Genomic DNA, 18,527 nt, shown 5'->3' with positions numbered 1-18,527 from the left:
ATAGAGTCAGGGAATGCGTCACAATCACTCGAACGCTGAATAAATGAATGCCGAGGACCTCCAGCCTTTGCTGCGGCGACGGTACGGACCCCCTTCTGCTGCGCAGGGAACGACGCGTTCCGCAGCACTGAAAACTCCGTTCATTACAGAATGTGATCTCCAGCATTTATTAAAATCGGTAAGTTCAGAAACGACAACAAAGTTACTGTAGAAGTCATCGCATACAGCTAGCGTACAACGGCCTCGTCTAATGAAATACAAAAGATTTAACATTTTCATACAAAGAATTCCTTGAAATTTATTGTGACGTATATATATATATATATAGTTACATAAAATTTGCTACAGCAAAGAGTCGTATACCTTTCTTGCACGTATGTAAGAGTGGACAGACTGCGGCGGGCAGCCTTCGAATCGCGTACTTGTGCAAAAATGCTCGATGACCAAAAGACGTACGGGATGCCGGACGGCACATCTCCTCCCGAGGCTCGTTCCTCCCCTGGCGCTCACGCATACGACGGCCGCATCCCGATCCACTCTGTAAAAACCATTCCTTCTCGTGTGGAAGTGGATCTAAAATCAACAGTCAGATGGGTCGCGGGACACGGGTACATTACCCCCCCCGATTCCAGAGGGTATGCAGCGCACCCCTAGGGCTTAAAGGGTAAACTGTTTGTTAATAAATATGACACGAACATGCTAAACCGCAGAGGAGGAGCGCGTTCTCATGCTGGGCGCTAATGCTGGCTGTTAATCTGCACGTCCCGGCCGCAGCGGAGAGAGACGAAGCGGAACAGAACATAGAAACCGATGGCAGTTTGTGAGCTTATCGCCCCGGCACAGGGCTCCGCCGTGGGGTTACTAACGTAGTATATACCAGCATAACGTGGCTACGACCCTCTATTCTGCAAAAAGAAAATAAACCTTCGTCATAGCAACGCATCCGAACCCCGGCGCTTGCCGAATGGCATGTCGTCATGCCAGAGCAGAACAGCGCAACCAACGAATCCATCGCGATCCTGACTTCTACGCAGAGCTTGGGTTAAAATACACCGGCCGGGGCTTTATCTGACACAGACGGGGTGGAACAGTCAGTGACGGCAGGACCGGCGGGGAATCTCGCTGCGTGGCATAGTTACCGCAGTGCAGGACGCCAAGGCATGCGGTCTACCCCCCAAACGTGCCACTTCGGCCTATTCCTTGCCAGTTTGGTCATCCACCAAAAAGAGGAACCCTAATAAACGGGATTTCCCTCGATAAAATTACAGCCGTAATGAGAAAAAACCTCCAATTACCGGCGGCCTCCGCGGGAGCTGAAACGATGATTTTTGTACCCTCAGAAAGGACGACAAAGGAATACAGACCTTCGGCGTGACGCAAACTACAAGCGACATGTATGTCAGTCTAAACCCGGATGCAACATCTCCCGGCTTCACTCACACAAATAATACATTTTCCAAAATAAAAGGGAGTGCGGCTCGATAAAATAATAAAACGGTGAGGGCCGGACATACATGACGGGGAAAGGAGAAACCAAGAGAGGGAACGAAAGTGGTCTAGAAGTGGAACGGCACGAGCCGCTCGTTCACGGTGCCTGGGTGGAAAGGTTGGGGCAGAACGCACCCATGGAAGATGGCAAATATACACCTCATTCAGCCTCACGGAGGAACGATTGCCCCCGCTCCATCCCATAACAGAGTGCAAAGATCCCAGTATGAGCCCTGATGTCATCGTGTCCTCGCAAATATCCTAAAAGTCAGCAAATTCCTTTGCACATTTCTCTGTCAGAGAGACTCTGATGTCCTCCTCCTCGTAGTCGTCGAAATTACTGGTATCTCCAGGTCCTCTGCACTTTGGTATGAAGGGAGCTTCTACCTGCGGACCAAGGGAGACATTCCAGGGTCAGTAACATCCAATCATCAGACTGAATTCATGTTCCGGGGCCAGTAACATCCTATCAGACTGAATTCATGTTCCAGGGCCAGTAACATCCTATCAGAGAGAATAGACGATAAACTCACCTTCCTCTGGTAAATGGCGATCCAGTCCGTGGTGGCAAACCATTTGTGGTTCTTGATGTCGTTTACGCCGTTCTTCAGATTCCCGTATCGTTTGGTCAGATCCACCTGCAGCAGATTCCTCAGCAGGTCCTTAAGATCTGAGCTGAAGTGCGAAGGAAATCGTACCTGAGACGAGAGACGAGCGAGGAAGACGTCAGACTCACCCACGTGCATTAATAGGATGCGCGTTCTCAGGTTGGGGGCTGGACAGGGTGCCAGGCTGGACGCAGGCGATACCCGCACCCTGCGCTGGACGCAGGCGATACCCGCACCCTGCGCTGGACGCAGGCGATACCCGCACCCTGCGCTGGACGCACCGACCCAAAGATTCCGAAGGGGATTAAACCTAAATTCACTCACCTTTCCAGACACTATTTTTTCATAGATCTGGATTGGCTGGTCAGCGAAGAACGGAGGATAACCAGCCGCCATCTCATAGATTAAAACTCCCAGAGCCCACCAATCGACTGCTTTGTTGTAGCCCTAAAAAAAATAAGAGGCGAAGACGACATTAATGGGAAGTATTGGATTGTAAGCTCTAAGGGACACCCAACACGAGCAGCACGGGACGCATTTGTGCTAAGACCGCAGCTGTTATTTGTAGACAAACACACAGAACGTGGGGGATCCGGCCAGCGTTAGCCCGGGGCCCGAGCCAAATTCTGTTTACTAACTACACAGATTGAACAGAGTTTGTGAAGCGACCGTCACATGACATCAGCATGACAGACAGATCCAGTAGAAATGATGTCATGGTTAACCCTTGCCTTGCTCAGAATGATCTCTGGTGCCAAGTATTCCGGCGTTCCGCACAACGTCCAGGTTCTGCCCTTTACCCTTTTGGCAAATCCAAAATCTGTGACCTGGAGTGGGGAAAAAAAAAAAAACAAAAAAAAGACAACCTTAGGAAAAAACCCGTCCCCTGGGTGAGAGGGTAACTTTTTGCAACCCCCAGCCATAGCCGTGACATCTCCAAATCTCACACCGTACACACAACCGCGCGGCCTGAAACTGCATGTCTCAGGATGGAACACGCCATCTCATTCGATCTGCTTTCTCCACCTGTGCTAAAGTAGTACCCCCTGAACACGTTACAGGGTGAGCACAGACCGGAAACGTCTGACTCTGAGAGGCCTGAATCACCTCGCACCCCATTATATCATCTTCCTCTGATGTACCCCACCATCCCCAATGTTATCTCCCCCGGTCTCTCAGAGATGCTGGCATTACAGATGCCGCCACGAGTCCTAGGTTGCTGGCAAACATGCGCCTGCAGGGGCTGAGCGCCCGCTATGAACATTCCCCCTCAGACAGAAGACGTACCTGAATGTATCCTTGCTGGTCAATGAGAAGGTTTTCTGGTTTGAGATCTCTGTAGATGAGGTCTAGTGAATGGAGGTACTCGAACGTTAATACTATCTGAGCTGCGTAGAACCGTGCGTGGGGCTCGCTGCGAAAGACAAATCAGATGTGTGCATCCCGTAAACAGGCTGGGGTGAGTACATACAGAGTGCCAGAGTCATGAGCATGACGGTCGTGTGAAGGGTCAGGCCATGGCGGGCCGTGTGATGGGGGGCCCTACAGAATCTCAAAAAAAAATCCTGCCAATACTTGTTGGTCTGTATGGCACAACAGCTGAGCAACCAGCTGTCCAAGATGCTCTAAAATATTACCATTAGCCTAAAACTACAAGAGACTGACCTGAACCTCCCAATTCTTCTTAGATGTGAGAACATCTCTCCTCCGGGGACGTACTCCATCACCATGTACAGATTGGAATTATCCTGCGTGAAACACAGATCACACACACGAGGTCAGCCACCAGGGGGCACAAGTGGGGGGGGGCAGGGAGACTTACGGCTCATTCACTGCTGATCCAAGTCCCTGAAACGGCGCAGCAAGACGCAAACAGCGAAACGGTAATACCCACACCGGGGTTACTGCTCATACGTGCCGAATGCATGCAGCCACTAATCACCCACATGAGCGGCATCTGCGCAAAGCGCCTGCTCACACTCACCTTGAAGGAATATTCCAGCCTCACCAGGAAGGGGAAGTTCACGGCCTGTAATATCCTCTTCTCATTCAGCGTGTGCTCGATTTGTTTCAGCTTCACCACCTGCAGGAGACGACAATGAAGGATGCGGGGAGGAGAACAAAGGGCGCCACCGATGCCAACGTACAGGTAAACCCTGCTAAAATAACACCAGGAGGGGAACGAAAGGCGCCACAGACGCCAATGTAGAGTAAACGCCGCTAAAATAACACTGGCAGAGGAATGAAGTGCCACACGCCATCATACATTTAATTATTTTCGTTATTTGGGGAGGTGAACGACGTGCCGCACTTGCCGCGGGGCAATTAACCCGCGACACACAAGCCAAGAGATGAGGCCTCTGCTGGTCCTACCTTCTGCTTGTCCAGGATCTTCATGGCGTAATACTGGTCCGCGCCCTTCTGCTTCACCAACATCACGCGCCCGAAGGAACCGGTGCCCAGGGTTTTTATTCTTTCAAAGTCCTCGAGACCGGCGGTGTTCTGCAGGGGAGGGGAAAACATTTCTAGGCATTAGCGAGCGCGTCGGCTGCGACTTCCATATCGCATAACATTGGGAGCACTAAATAAAATAAACATAAAACACCTTCCATATCACAGAGAAACACGGAGCCTCCGTTACAGAACCGGAAGCAAAATACAGAGTCCTGCTACAAGGACCCGAAAAAGCTGCATAAAGAAGATGCATAGAGACAGGGATCTGGGGTAACTGACGGTGGGGGGGTGAGGAGTGAGGGGCCCTGGGCCCAGACAGCAGGTGGGGGGGGAGTGAGGGCCCCGGGTGAATCCCAGACACAGCCAAGAGGAGCTTCCAGGAAGGGGGATTATTTGTGACATTTTCCTGTAACATCTCTAATCATAAGCGTTTACGGCGGATACCTGAGGAGGACTCTCCCATTTTTTCAGGAAGTCTTCTTTGGCTTTGGCGAGGAATTCTTTCACTAGAACACAAAAAATTACGCAGGGAAAGTAAATATGGGTAAAAATATAAAAACCAGAGAACAGGGATTTACATATTCTGAAGGTACAGAAGGCCTGACCTGTGAGCATAAAACTGCCTGAAGTTATTCAGCCATCTGGTAGCCATCCTGCCCACTAACTGGAAGACTGGCGCCCACCCCATCACCTGGAAGCCCGTTCTGGAGACCGGTGCCCACCCCATCACCTGGAAGCCCATTCTGGAGACTGGTGCCCACCCCATCACCTGGAAGCCCATTCTGGAGACTGGTGCCCACCCCATCACCTGGAAGCCCATTCTGGAGACTGGTGCCCACCCCATCACCTGGAAGCCCGTTCCGGAGACAGGCACCCAGCAGACGGATAGAAGCCCGTTCTGGAGATCACTGCCCACCCCATCTGATAGAAGCCCGTTCTGGAGACAGCTGCCCACCCCATCTGATAGAAGCCAGTTCTGGAGACCGGTACCCACCCCATCGGATAGAAGCCCGTTCTGTAGACTGGTGCCCACCCCATCGGATAGAAGCTCGTTCTGGAGACCGGTGCCCACCCCATCGGATAGAAGCCCGTTCTGGAGACCGCTGCCCACCCCATCTGATAGAAGCCCGTTCTGGAGACCGGTGCCCACCCCATCTGATAGAAGCCCGTTCTGGAGACCGGTGCCCACCCCATCTGATAGAAGCCAGTTCTGGAGACCGGTGCCCACCCCATCTGATAGAAGCCAGTTCTGGAGACCGGTGCCCACCCCATCGGATAGAAGCTCGTTCTGGAGACCGCTGCCCACCCCATCTGATAGAAGCCCGTTCTGGAGACCGGTGCCCACCCCATCTGATAGAAGCCAGTTCTGGAGACCGGTGCCCACCCCATCTGATAGAAGCCAGTTCTGGAGACCGGTGCCCACCCCGTCGGATAGAAGCCCATTCTGGAGACTGGTGCCCACCCCGTCGGATAGAAGCCAGTTCTGGAGACTGGTGCCCACCCCCATCGGACAGAAGCCCGTTCTGGAGACCGGTGCCCACCCCATCGGATAGAAGCCAGTTCTGGAGACTGGTGCCCACCCCATCGGATAGAAGCCAGTTCTGGTGACCGGTGCCCACCCCATCACCTGGAAGCCCATTCCGGAGACCTGTGCCCACCCCATCACCTGGAAGCCCGTTCCGGAGACCGGTGCCCACCCCGTCACCTGGAAGCCCGTTCCGGAGACCGGCACCCAGCAGACGGATAGAAGCCCGTTCTGGAGACTGGTGCCCACCCCATCACCTGGAAGCCCGTTCCGGAGACCGGCACCCAGCAGATGGATAGAAGCCCGTTCTGGAGACTGGTGCCCACCCCATCGGATAGAAGCCCGTTCTGGAGACTGGTGCCCACCTCTCCTGCCCAGAGCACATTGTGGAGTCCAGTAACCATCCACGGGCTTATCACGAAAGCCCTGCCTTATACCACCTCCCAACCTGGCTACTTTCACAAACAGGTTAAATAAAATGAGTTAAGTAGATAAACAGAAATAAAGACCAAGAATAAAGCAGCAGCTGCGCTGGGGGCATTACCCGAGGCTTCGCGTTTCTGTATTCATCTCCATAACAAACAGCGGGGCAAATCACAAACCCTATCAACACCCATCGCTGAGAGTAACGGACACCGTGCCGAAAACAGACCACGTCCAGCGTAAAGAGTGCAAACCGGGTCAGGTGTCCCCGCCAGAGGGGTAACGGCGGCTTAATGCACAACCGCGGGACAACCAAGGCGCCTTCAGACAAATACGCTCTGACCCCGAGTTCCATTATTTGGGACGCCGATATTTTCTGAATGCAGAACTATAGGGGCGAGTATAGGATACACACACACACAATATAATTATACATACATATATATATATATATATATATATACACACACACACAATATAATTATACATACATACATATATATATATATATATATATATATATATATATATATATATATATATATATATATACACACACACACACACAATATAATTATACACACACACAATATAATTATACATACACACATATATATACATATATATACATACATATATATATATATACATACACACACACACCTCGAATCATCCGTTGCATTTCAGGTCCCGGGAACCAAATACTTAAATGAAACCCAACATTACCGGCCCCGGAACGCACCGCACGCGTTGTAAAAACACGTTTACACGGAAATCTGCTTTCCGCTGATATCTTCCGTAAAACAGAAAAGAACATTTAAAAATAGAAACAGCAAAACCCCAAGCGCTGAGCGGATCGAGCCCGGCGATCGCCAGAGCCCACGACAGCCGGCGCTACGGCCCCCGACAAGCCGCGTTCAGCTTCAATCAGCCCCGACAGCGAGCCTCGGCCGGCAGCACCCCGACTATAAGCCAGCGGCACCATAACCGGCCCTCCGTGTCTTGTAGATTCATTATGTGAACCCAAAGTGATCCAAATAACTCACTTGGGGAAATTCCTCCATTACCACCCAAAAAATCATTACAAACCGTCCCGCCGCGCGCCTCAATAATTCAGAGAGCGAGTACGGAGCTCGGCTCCGCGTGGATTCTTCACACCGGGATGGAAACTGTTATGGATCGGCCGCCATCCGGTCACGTTAACAACCCCCACACACAGCCGGGCGCACCGGGAGGAGGCGGCTTTACCGCTTACCGTTCATGGTGAGATCCCCCTTCGCACAAACATACCGGCCATCAAAGTCCGATCCTGGCGCGGAGGCACTCATTCACGCCGCATCCGGGTTTTTCTGTAGGGTATTATTCACAACAACCCCCCGGAGACCGTGATGTCACGCTCGCTTCTTTAACCTCCTCACTGCTGATCGGCACCCTCTCTAACTGCGAGACGCCGCCAGCCAGCCCTGCGTTCTCGCCCCACTGTGAGGCGGTTAAACAGGCTTCATTAATTCGGCACCAGTTTGTTGTCATGGAAACACAAGCGTAGAATGATCAGTTTATTGTGTCGTCCCCATTATCCCAGCAAATCTTTAAATCCACCCCGGCAGCCCCGAGCTTGCTCTCTCCCCCACCCCGGCAGCCCCGAGCGCTCTCTCTCCCCCATCTTGGCAGCCCCGAGCGCGCTCTCTCTCCCCCATCTTGGCAGCCCCGAGCGAGCTCTCTCTCCCCCACCCCCGAGCTCGCGCTCTCTCCCCCACCCCCGAGCTCGCGCTCTCTCCCCAACCTCGGCAGCCCCGAGCGCGCTCTCTCTCCCTAACCTCGGCAGCCCCGAGCGCGCTCTCTCTCCCTAACCTCGGCAGCCCCGAGCGCGCTCTCTCTCCCTAACCTCGGCAGCCCCGAGCGCGCTCTCTCTCCCTAACCTCGGCAGCCCCGAGCGCGCTCTCTCTCCCTAACCTCGGCAGCCCCGAGCGCGCTCTCTCTCCCTAACCTCGGCAGCCCCGAGAGCGCTCTCTCTCCCTAACCTCGGCAGCCCCGAGAGCGCTCTCTCTCACTAACCCCGGCAGCCCCGAGCGCGCTCTCTCACTAACCCCGGCAGCCCCGAGCTCGCTCTCTCCCCCACCCCGGCAGCCCCGAGCTCGCTCTCTCTCCCTCACCCCGGCAGCCCCGAGCTCGCTCTCCCCCACCCCGGCAGCCCCGAGCTCGCTCTCTCTCCCCCACCCCGGCAGCCCCGAGCTCGCTCTCTCTCCCCCACCCCGGCAGCCCCGAGCTCGCTCTCTCTCCCCCACCCCGGCAGCCCCGAGCTCGCTCTCTCTCCCCCACCCCGGCAGCCCCGAGCTCGCTCTCTCTCCCCCACCCCGGCAGCCCCGAGCTCGCTCTCTCTCCCCCACCCCGGCAGCCCCGAGCTCGCTCTCTCTCCCCCACCCCGGCAGCCCCGAGCTCGCTCTCTCTCCCCCACCCCGGCAGCCCCGAGCTCGCTCTCTCTCTCCCCCACCCCGGCAGCCCCGAGCTCGCTCTCTCTCTCCCCCACCCCGGCAGCCCCGAGCTCGCTCTCTCTCCCCCACCCCGGCAGCCCCTAGCTCGCTCTCTCTCCCCCACCCCGGCAGCCCCGAGCTCGCTCTCTCTCCCCCACCCCGGCAGCCCCGAGCGCGCTCTCTCTCCCCCACCCCAAAATCGGAATTGTCTGCCAAGATATGAGAAATCCCGAGTACATTCCCAGCCACCAAACGGCTGCCAACCAACACGCGGCACCAAACTCACCCCGGAGAGACCTCTCCCTGCATCACCCACATCCTCCTTCCATCCACATGCCGGACGAGGCCGCGTGAATCCGGGGCGCTCAGCGCAAGGCATCGAGACCGCTGGGGGAAAAGCTTCTCGTTCCCCCCGCCTCTCTATGACCCGGAGGGCCGGTGTCCAGCCTCACACACAAAGTGACAAAGTTCTATGGACGCCGTCAAGGGGGCCGGACGCAGTCTATTCCTCCCACGTCACCAAATGCCCCAGGATACCCCCCACCCCTCCCTCTTACTCAGGGGGTCCCCAGCTTTTGACCATTTTCACCCCAAAGGTTACGGCAGCCTCCGGCCGGCACTGGATCCAATCTGTCTGAATATTTACCGAGCGGAAGGTGGCGGTGAGACCGTATGAGGTGTATACAGTAGGACTACCAAACGGGAGCTGACGCTCTACCGCACGGGACGGTCTCCCGGGCGCCTTCCCGCAATCCGATGATTAGAAACACAGAAGGATCTGCAGCTCGCCCCCCATCCCGCAGCGCCACAGACTATTGTTTTTTGCTGCGTTTGAGGCGGCCTCGTAACTTTTATCCCCGACTGTGAATCGCGGGGGGGATTTCCTGAGTTACCAAACACTATTCGGCAGCTCAAAATCCAATGAACCCGTTCAAGTCCCCGAGAGACCAGGCGCAGCGCAGGTTGCAACACAGATCAGCAGTCTGGCTCCTGTTTGCACACATGCATGGACATGTCATCCAAAGAGCTTACGCTCAAACAGCACCACGCGGGGTAAACAAAGCCCATCTCTCAGTGAGAAGGGACCGTGGGCGCAGCAGGACGCTGACATACTTGTTTTATCCCACAGGGCAGTGCTTTCCGAAGCCGAATGGGCCTCCGTCTCGTGCGTCGCCCGCTGCTCCTGCGCGCCGCTCCTCCCGTTTCGGCTGAAGAGCCTATTTGCGAAGCCCTCTAGTTTCTGCAGCGCCGACGATGTGTTGGGGGGCTGCTGGACGCTCTCGCCGTGAGACGCCATGAACAGGGATGGTAAAAGTAAGCCGACAGCCAGACGGTGCAGATGGGAGGACGTCGGGGAGCAGCGGGGGCCGCAAGTCTTGCTTCCTGTTTGTCAGGGAGCTCAAAACCACCTCGGCCGCAGGCTCCGGAACAGGAACTGCAGCTTCTGCCGCATTCTCTTTCCAGCCGGTTCCACACGTTCACGCATTACACTTTAACGGCTTCGCAACCAAATGAAAGCCACTCTGTCACATCAACCCCAAAAACACCCCCAGAGCCCACCGGCAGACCCCTCACCCCAACGCGGAGATAACGTGATTCTGTGTCGCATGCGCCGTCTGATTTCCAGGAGACCGGACAAGGTGACGGAGCCGCTCCTATCACAGCAAGCCACGAAAGCCCTCGCGGGTCGCACCCCGGTGATTCTGTGTCGCATGCGCCGTCTGATTTCCAGGAGACCGGACAAGGTGACGGAGCCGCTCCTATCACAGCAAGCCACGAAAGCCCTCGCGGGTCGCACCCCGGGGGAGACCCCAAAAGGAACGCCAGGGCACACAGCCTCCCCGTCAGCAAGCCTTCGCTGGGGCAGCCATGTTGCCGTTAAGGCTGCAGACGGCTGAGAGTGACGGGAGTTTATCCCCACGGTTTGATGGGATAGCAGGCTGGGTAACTCTTCATGCTGAGCTGAAGGACGGCTGCTGCCCTGCATTAGACGGAACGTTATTAGCCCACCAGCCCCGGGACCCCCTAACTTCTGATACAAACCTACACCGACCTTTAAACTGCGCGCTGCAGAGATGGAGATCCCCCGACACACCAGAGCGCTCTGCACGGCGAGCAGCGGGCCTGCGACGGGCGCATTATTTAGAGCATGGCGGCTTCACATACAAACACCGCAAATCTCATGCATGCGCATCATGTTTCTTACACAACCAGAGGGCGCAGCGCGGACGCGCCATGATCTTTTCCATTTTCTTTCTAGTTTTAGAGATGGGGGTGTTACCATGGCGACTACAGTCTGTTTACAGCCGAGGCCGTTGCTGCTCAGTTTTATGCGAGAGCCAAATGCAGCCCTCACCATATTACCCTCTACCACTTCTGCTGGGAGGCGGTTCCACTTATCCACCAAACTCTCAGCAAAGTAAAACTCCCTTCCAGCTGCTTCATTGAGGATTGCCCCCCCTGCAAAACCATCAAGCAAATGAAAGCCCCTACAATCCACACACGGGGGGGGGGGTTGGGGTAGTTGAGGGGGAATGGGCTGTAAGCTGGATTTGTTTCACATGAAATAAAAAATTATATTTCTATAAATCCGCTGATTGTTGAATAATCACGTAATGAAGCGATTCCTCTGGAACGAGCGCCGTCCCCTCTACATACAGAGGTATTAAGTATCACTAATGCTCCCAGCAGGGCTGCGGAGGGGTGTGTGGCCCCTCGGACCCAGTTGCTGGCTGCATTCTGCATGCAATGCGTCCGACACAAAGCCGGAGGGCAGGTTATGAGCGGGGATTAGAGAAGATCCGGCGGACGGGGTATAAGCCGCTTCTATAAATAGCAGACACATGACAAGAAGAGACGCGGCAGCGCTTCATTACCACGTCCAAGCTGAGCTCTGCTGCCCCCTGCCGGCCCCTGCACACACCGCGCGGCCCCTGCCGGCCCGCACACACACAGCGCGGCACGCCCCCTGCCGGCACACACTGCCCGGCCGCACAACCCCAGTTGATCCATTTAATTGGGGGCAACACAGAGAAAGAAGTCGTTGCATAAGCTTTTGGAGTCTCAGAGGTCTCTTCTTCAGATGCATCGTATGAGGAAGGGCTTGATTTAGTCTGGGCTCAGGGCCCCGGCATCCAGAAACCGCAAGCTGTTAGCCGGAGCTGGAAGCCCATGCAGTTCCACCAGGGCCCATCTACCAACGGGAATATATTTATTGCTTATTCTATTGGCTGGGTCACAATACGGATGATGGGCCACACTTTGCTAGCAGGCTATTAGCTGGATGCCAATCCATAACAGATTATAATAATTTTACTATACTGGGAGGGTTGTAGATAAGTTGAATAGCCTCCCAGCAGAAGTGGTAGAGGGTAATAAACACGCATGGGATAGGCATACGGCTCCTGAATCTAAGACGAGACCGACGACTGATTAAGGTTTGAGTCTTTACAGCAGGAGCAACGGGCGACTAGACGGGGGGCCGATGTAACGTAAAAGCGCGTGAATGCGCAGGGAGCGGCGGGGAAGCAGCAGTTAACGGTCTGAAGTAACAGGAATGGAATTCACTGCATTAAACACACAACTCTTCCAAATGAATTCTATCTGTCAAACAGTCCCTCTGCTGGGCGGCTGCTTCCCGTCACCACCGCGCTGGGACGGAGAGAGTGAGAGAGTGTGAGACGGCGCGCTTGTGTTTTCCAGTAAGCGAGCGGAAGCGTTTGGATACACGGACACTGCGGAGCGCATGTTATTCCCACGGCGTTCATAAAAGCGACCCGTGGAGCTCACTGAGCAGATTCTGCGTCTCGCCGTAAATTTATCAGCTCGCAACTTCCCAACGAGCCGCAGATAACCGCGTCGGCGCGACCGGGAATAATAAACAACCCAGACACCGGGAGCCCAGACCGCCCCCTAGGAGCCCAACAAATCTAAGGCTGAGCGAGATCCAGCAGAACGGCAGCGACATCCCGATGCGACACGGTATATGTGAGCTTAAAGGAACGATAGGGAAACGTATAAAGAAACGAGAAGAGCTATCGGGTAATAAACGCAAACAATGCGAAACCCCCCAAAAAACAGTAAAACAGGACAACCTCATTCCTGAGACTCATAACTCTGAGTACCACCCAGACTCCGGAATTACCCCATCGGGGCACGTGGGGGGGCACCTTATTACCTTATAGAGTAATAGAGCGCCGGTAGGTCCCGTAGCGCGATTACAATACTAAAGAACGCGCGTTAAGAAGAAGCCCTGCACCTGCGCGGTACCGGGGCTCAGCGGCTTCTGCTGCCCCTGGTCCACTTTAAAGAAAACTAAATGGCTTATTACCCCCCCCCGGGGCAACAGCCAGAAACCCTCACACGGGACTCTGCACCACTTACTTTGTATATTAGGAAATGCAAGAGTCTGCATGATGCCGGTGCAGGGGGCCCCCCCGGGCTGCTGCTGCAGGGGGGGCTCCCACAAGGAGAACCCACAACACGGAACATCAAACCGCACTGCGCCTTGGATCTAACGGGCCGATCGTCACCCAATAAACTCCCAACACCGGTTCACACGACGACTAGACTACCCCAGAAGAGACAAGCCCCCTACCCCGGAAGAGACAAGCCCCCTACGCTGCCCCTACCCCGGAAGAGACAAGCCCCCTACGCTGCCCCTACCCCGGAAGAGACAAGCCCCCTACGCTGCCCCTACCCCGGAAGAGACAAGCCCCCTACGCTGCCCCTACCCCGGAAGAGACAAGCCCCCTACGCTGCCCCTACCACAGAAAAGACAAGCCCCTACGCTGCCCCTACCCAGAAAAGACAAGCCCCCTACGCTGCCCCTACCCCAGAAGAGACAGACCCTCAAGCTGCACCTACCCCAGAAGAGACAAACCCCCTACGCTGCCCCTACCCTGGAAAAGACAGGCCCCCTACGCTGCCCCTACCCCGGAAGAGACAAGCCCCCTACGCTGCGCCTACCCCAGAAGAGACAGGCCCCCTACGCTGCCCCTACCCCGGAAGAGACAGGCCCCCACGCTGCCCCTACCCCGGAAGAGACAGGCCCCCACGCTGCCCCTACCCCGGAAGAGACAGGCCCCCACGCTGCCCCTACCCCGGAAGAGACAGGCCCCCACGCTGCCCCTACCCCGGAAGAGACAGGCCCCCACGCTACCCCTACCCCGGAAGAGACAGACCCCTACGCTGCCCCTACCCAGGAAGAGACAGACCCGTACGCTGCCCCTACCCCGGAAGAGACAGACCCCTACGCTGCCCCTACCCCGGAAGAGACAGGCCCCTACCCCGGAAGAGACAGACCCCTACGCTGCCCCTACCCCAGAAGAGACAGACCCCTCTGCTGCCCCTACCCCAAAAGAGACAGACCCTCAAGCTGCACCTACCCCAGAAGAGACAAACCCCCAAGCTGCCCCTGCCCCAGAGTAGACAGGCCCCCAGCTATTCTGACCCTCAGCTAACCAGGACAGATCCCCAGCGACCCTGACCCCACATAGACCCCCCAGCTGCCCTGACCCCACATAGACCCCCCCAACTGCCCTGACCCCCCACAGACGCCATCCCAGCTACCCTGACCCCACATAGACCCCCGCACCCAATGAGACAGACCCCCACCGAGACCGACCCCAAACAGACACTCCCAGCCCGAGAGCCCCCGCACTCACCGCTCTCGATCTCGTTGCCCTTCTTGGCGGTGGCCGCGTTCCCCATATCGTTTCCCTGCTCGCGGCCGGATCCGTCTCTCAGAGTCTCCGACTGCACCGGAAGTGACGCGCGATCCCTGCGCTCGCGACGACCGAAGGGCGGGGCCACAAGAGACAGGACCCGTCCACTGTCACTAGAGCCCCTCTCTCCCCCTGTGAGTGGATCTCCCCGCCTGTCGATCAATAAACGAGATCCTGTCAACAGATCCCAAACCACTGTCACGTGCAGTCTGCTTCCGGAGCAGCGGGACGTCCCGGTCTCCCAGGAGTTACAGTCCCGACCCGGAACCCTCCGAGCAGCGTCTCGGGGGCTTTAACCCCCTCACAGAGATTATACCCCAGTGTCAGGGTGCCGGGGTAATGCGCGAATTCTCAGGTTGTAGAACGAAAAGTAATCCTGGTGGGGCCCACATTTCCTGAAAACCTAAATCTAAAGGAAGTTTTACTTAACTGAGAGGGTGGTGGATAAGTGGAACAGCCTTCCGGCAAAAGTGGTAGAGGGTAATACAGTGAGGGGATTAAACATGCATGGGATAGACATACGGCTCCTGAATCTAAGACGAGACCAACGACTGAATAAGGTTTGAGTCTTTACAGCAGGAGAAATGGCAGACTAGACAGGGGTCGGATGGGGCCGATCTGCTGGCGGGGATTATGTTGGTAAAGCATGCAGCAGATATCGGGGTTCCTCAGTGTTAAGGTTTTGGGGGTCACACTCCAGTCGCCGGCTGCGAATGAAACAACGCAGACTCCAGGCTGATACAATAAAGTTCAAAGCTGTACCGCGAGTACATTGCTGCCGTCACTGGATCCTTCCACGGCATGGATCCCTCCACGGCATGGATCCCGCTTCACTTTATCGGATCCTTCAGAAATTCATGTTTTCCTGCACAGTGGTGCGTTAAGGGTTATAGGAGCCCTAAGAAAAAGATTTCTAGATTGTAAGCTCCTTTGAGCCGGGCCCTCCTCACCTGTTGTCTCTGTTAGTCGATTTGTTATGTTACATACAACTTGTTGTATCCTGTCTACCTGTTGTACAGCGCTACGGAATTTGATGGCGCTATATAAAACAATAAATAATAATAATCCTAACCCCATGAAATAAAAATACTAAATTCTCATTTACTAAGTAATGGTTATCACTCAGTGTCGCCCATTCAACCTGTAGGGGCCCGTTAGACCACTGGGGGCCCTAAACAGCTACTTCAGATTCTTATATGTAGCACCGCCCCAGTCCCTATAGTTAGATCTCCTTGGCACGCTAAGGCGACCCCCCCCCATGTAAATGGTCCCTAATCTTACAAAATGGATCTCTAGTTTGTTTTTTGTGGATCCCAGTGATGCCAAATACTGGATTCCTCACTCCCTCATATAAACATCCAGTCCTTAGGTTGGATTCCTTTAGTGGATCTCATTTGCATAATGAGTAAGATCCCATGCAAGTCACCAGCTCCCGAGTGTCTCTCTCCGTATCCCGCCGTGGTTTTACACCCCGTGGCGTTGGCGCGTGATGCGTCCGTCTCCTCGCATGCGATTGATTAGCCTTAAACTACGAAATGTATTGTTTGGTCCCGTGAAGGCCGCACGTTGCCAGAGATCTGCTTACGGGGTAGGACGCTCCCGGCTCAGCGGGCTTGGGTTTTGGGTGCAGACGCTGGTTCCGTGATGGCGTTCGCCGGATAAACGGTCTTCAGAAGCTGTTGCTTTGGATAAATATTTAGCTATCCAGCTGCGACGTGGCGCTGGGAAGAAGTTCTTCTCGGTTAAGCTCCTTTCACAAGATTACAAAAGGTATTTCAACTGATGTTCTTCCTGCTGGTGCTTCTACTTGCGGTCACGGAGCACTCGCACTCGCACTCGCAGCACCACCAGCAGCACTCACACTCACAGCACCCTACCATTAATATCGCAAAAATTCAAATCCAGCAAACGCCATTCAAAGAACACCCAGGGCATAAAAATTGGGGTTCCGTCGTGCCACACACTGCCCAACCCGGCTCCACGTCAGAACACCCCGCGACGGGCGAGTCCCATCTAATTGTTCGCGGCTGGATTTCTTGCCAAAGAGCGGAATCAGTGGGACAGTCTGCATTTTAACTTAAAAGAGACAAAATCAATTTAAAGCCTTCTCCGGACACCATTAAGCTAGGTTTCCATTTGGTTTTTTTATGCTAAAAACGCCAATAGCGCCACCTGGCGTTTTTTTTAGTGAAAAACGGCTGCAGCCAGATGTTAGCTGTAATTTAATAGGAAATCGCAAAATGCCATTTCCACTTGGCGTTTTTCTGTCTGGCGTTTTTTCAGTCCTCTTTGGCGTTTTTCTGCTTTTTTGGGCTCTGTGGCAGTTTTTCAAAACTGCAGCATGTTGACACTCTGACGTTTTTTGCAAGAAAATTTGGCTTTTTTTCTCCAATAGAAGTCTATGGGAGAGAAAAAACGCCATGAAAAAGCCATGTGGGTTTATTGCCTTGGCGTTTTTTATGGCGTTTTTTCCACAGTTACAATGCAGAGGATGGACCCAGTATCTGTGTGTCCTACGAGAAATAGGCGGAAAACAAACAGTTTCACACAAAACAAAGTCCTGGACTGGTTCATATTGAATTTTACACCATTTGGAACAAACATGCCATTACAAACAAACATACGCGACCGGATCCTGCGTGCCAAAAGCAACAGCAAACAATTTGCACCATCATTTGGGGCCAATCTTCCCAGAGGAGCAGACATTCGAAATAAAGCATGCCTTACAAACCACAGAAAAGAGACAAAAGGGTCTACCAAGTAAATGACATCAGGAGAGGGCAGATACTTGCCATTTATCCTAATCCCTTTTAGCTGGGTGAAACTTCTAACTTGTAAAGGCTGGAAAAACTGCCTAAGGTCAAAAAAAGCAATTTCCACAGAAAGGCTAAAACGCCAGAAAAAACTGCAGAAAAAACGCCAAAACGCAGGTAAATGCAGTGGCAGTTTTCTTGGCAGTTTTCCTGGCGTTTTTCATCAAGAAAAAAACGCCGGACAAAAACCCAAGTGGAAACCTAGCCTTGATGAGGTTTCTGGGTGGGGGGGTGTTAACCCTTTAGGTTTGGTCAGAACCTGCAAATATGCACAAAAATATAAAAAAAAAGGGGAGCGCCTGGTCGTCAAAAGATAAATACACGGGCGAGAAGGTTACCCTTCTAATGAAATGTATTGAGTCATGAGAAAGGAACGGGATAGAGCAGAAGCACTAGAACCTGAGTTTGAATATTGAGTGCTGGGTAACCTCGTTAGAGTAGATTCACGAAAGCCGTCCGTCCACCAGGTTGTGCGAGAGATCGGGAGATGGACATTTGGTTGGTGCCGCTAGTAGTTTCCATTTACAGCTCCGAGTTTCTCCTTCACTGAGCATGCCCCTTTTGTGCGCATCTCACGCCTCATGTGCTAGCATGTCCTTCCAACATTTAAAATTATTATTTAAGGGCCAACTTGCCCGTTGGGTTACAGCGGGTGGGCAGCATGCATACTGGAGTGTCCATGATGGCTTCCGTGTGATGTGCCAGTCTCCCGATCAGTCTTTGAACCTCCAGGTTGAATCTGTTTCCCAGGAACACCTCATTGTATTCCTGGGAGTCATTCATTTTCTGGATCAGGTAGGTAAGTAGGGCGATGACCTGGCCTAAAGCGCAGGACTACCACTACCTGCCACATTCAGACTTGCTTTCTCCTACTCCTTCCTTAGCTGCTAGCTTGCCTTCTTACGGGAACCTTTAATGAGTTTGGACGGCCTGCATAGCCCCTCTGCTGGAATAGCTGTCCTTACAACTAGAAGCAGTATAAGTGCCGCATGATGAAAACCCACAAAGTCCCTGTGTTT

At 54.1% G+C, this 18,527-nt stretch overlaps 1 protein-coding gene across 3 annotated transcripts; it reads right to left on the bottom strand.

Moving 5' to 3' along the window:
* Positions 1–1,090: 1,090 nt before the first annotated feature.
* On the bottom strand, positions 1,091–14,796 carry PRKACB (protein kinase cAMP-activated catalytic subunit beta). Of its 3 annotated transcripts, none has more exons than XM_053469880.1 (10): positions 14,636–14,796; positions 4,995–5,056; positions 4,470–4,598; positions 4,081–4,179; positions 3,762–3,844; positions 3,384–3,510; positions 2,828–2,923; positions 2,421–2,543; positions 2,022–2,186; positions 1,091–1,875 (listed from the first exon to the last, which is right to left on the bottom strand). In XM_053469880.1, the coding sequence occupies exons 1-10, from the start codon at positions 14,679–14,681 to the stop codon at positions 1,750–1,752; spliced, it is 1,056 nt and encodes a 351-aa protein (XP_053325855.1). In that variant the 5' UTR covers positions 14,682–14,796; the 3' UTR covers positions 1,091–1,749. The 3 variants fall into 3 exon arrangements, with proteins under 3 accessions (XP_053325855.1, XP_053325853.1, XP_053325854.1); XM_053469878.1 differs by lacking the exon at positions 14,636–14,796 and adding an exon at positions 10,083–10,419; XM_053469879.1 differs by lacking the exon at positions 14,636–14,796 and adding an exon at positions 7,754–8,078.
* Between the last annotated feature and the right edge of the window lie 3,731 nt (positions 14,797–18,527).

This window comes from Spea bombifrons, chromosome 6, assembly GCF_027358695.1.
Source record: "Spea bombifrons isolate aSpeBom1 chromosome 6, aSpeBom1.2.pri, whole genome shotgun sequence".
Taxonomy (NCBI): Eukaryota; Metazoa; Chordata; class Amphibia; order Anura; family Pelobatidae; genus Spea; species Spea bombifrons.
The sequence above is the reverse complement of the archived record's forward strand: the minus strand, read 5'-3'. Positions and strand labels throughout refer to the sequence as shown.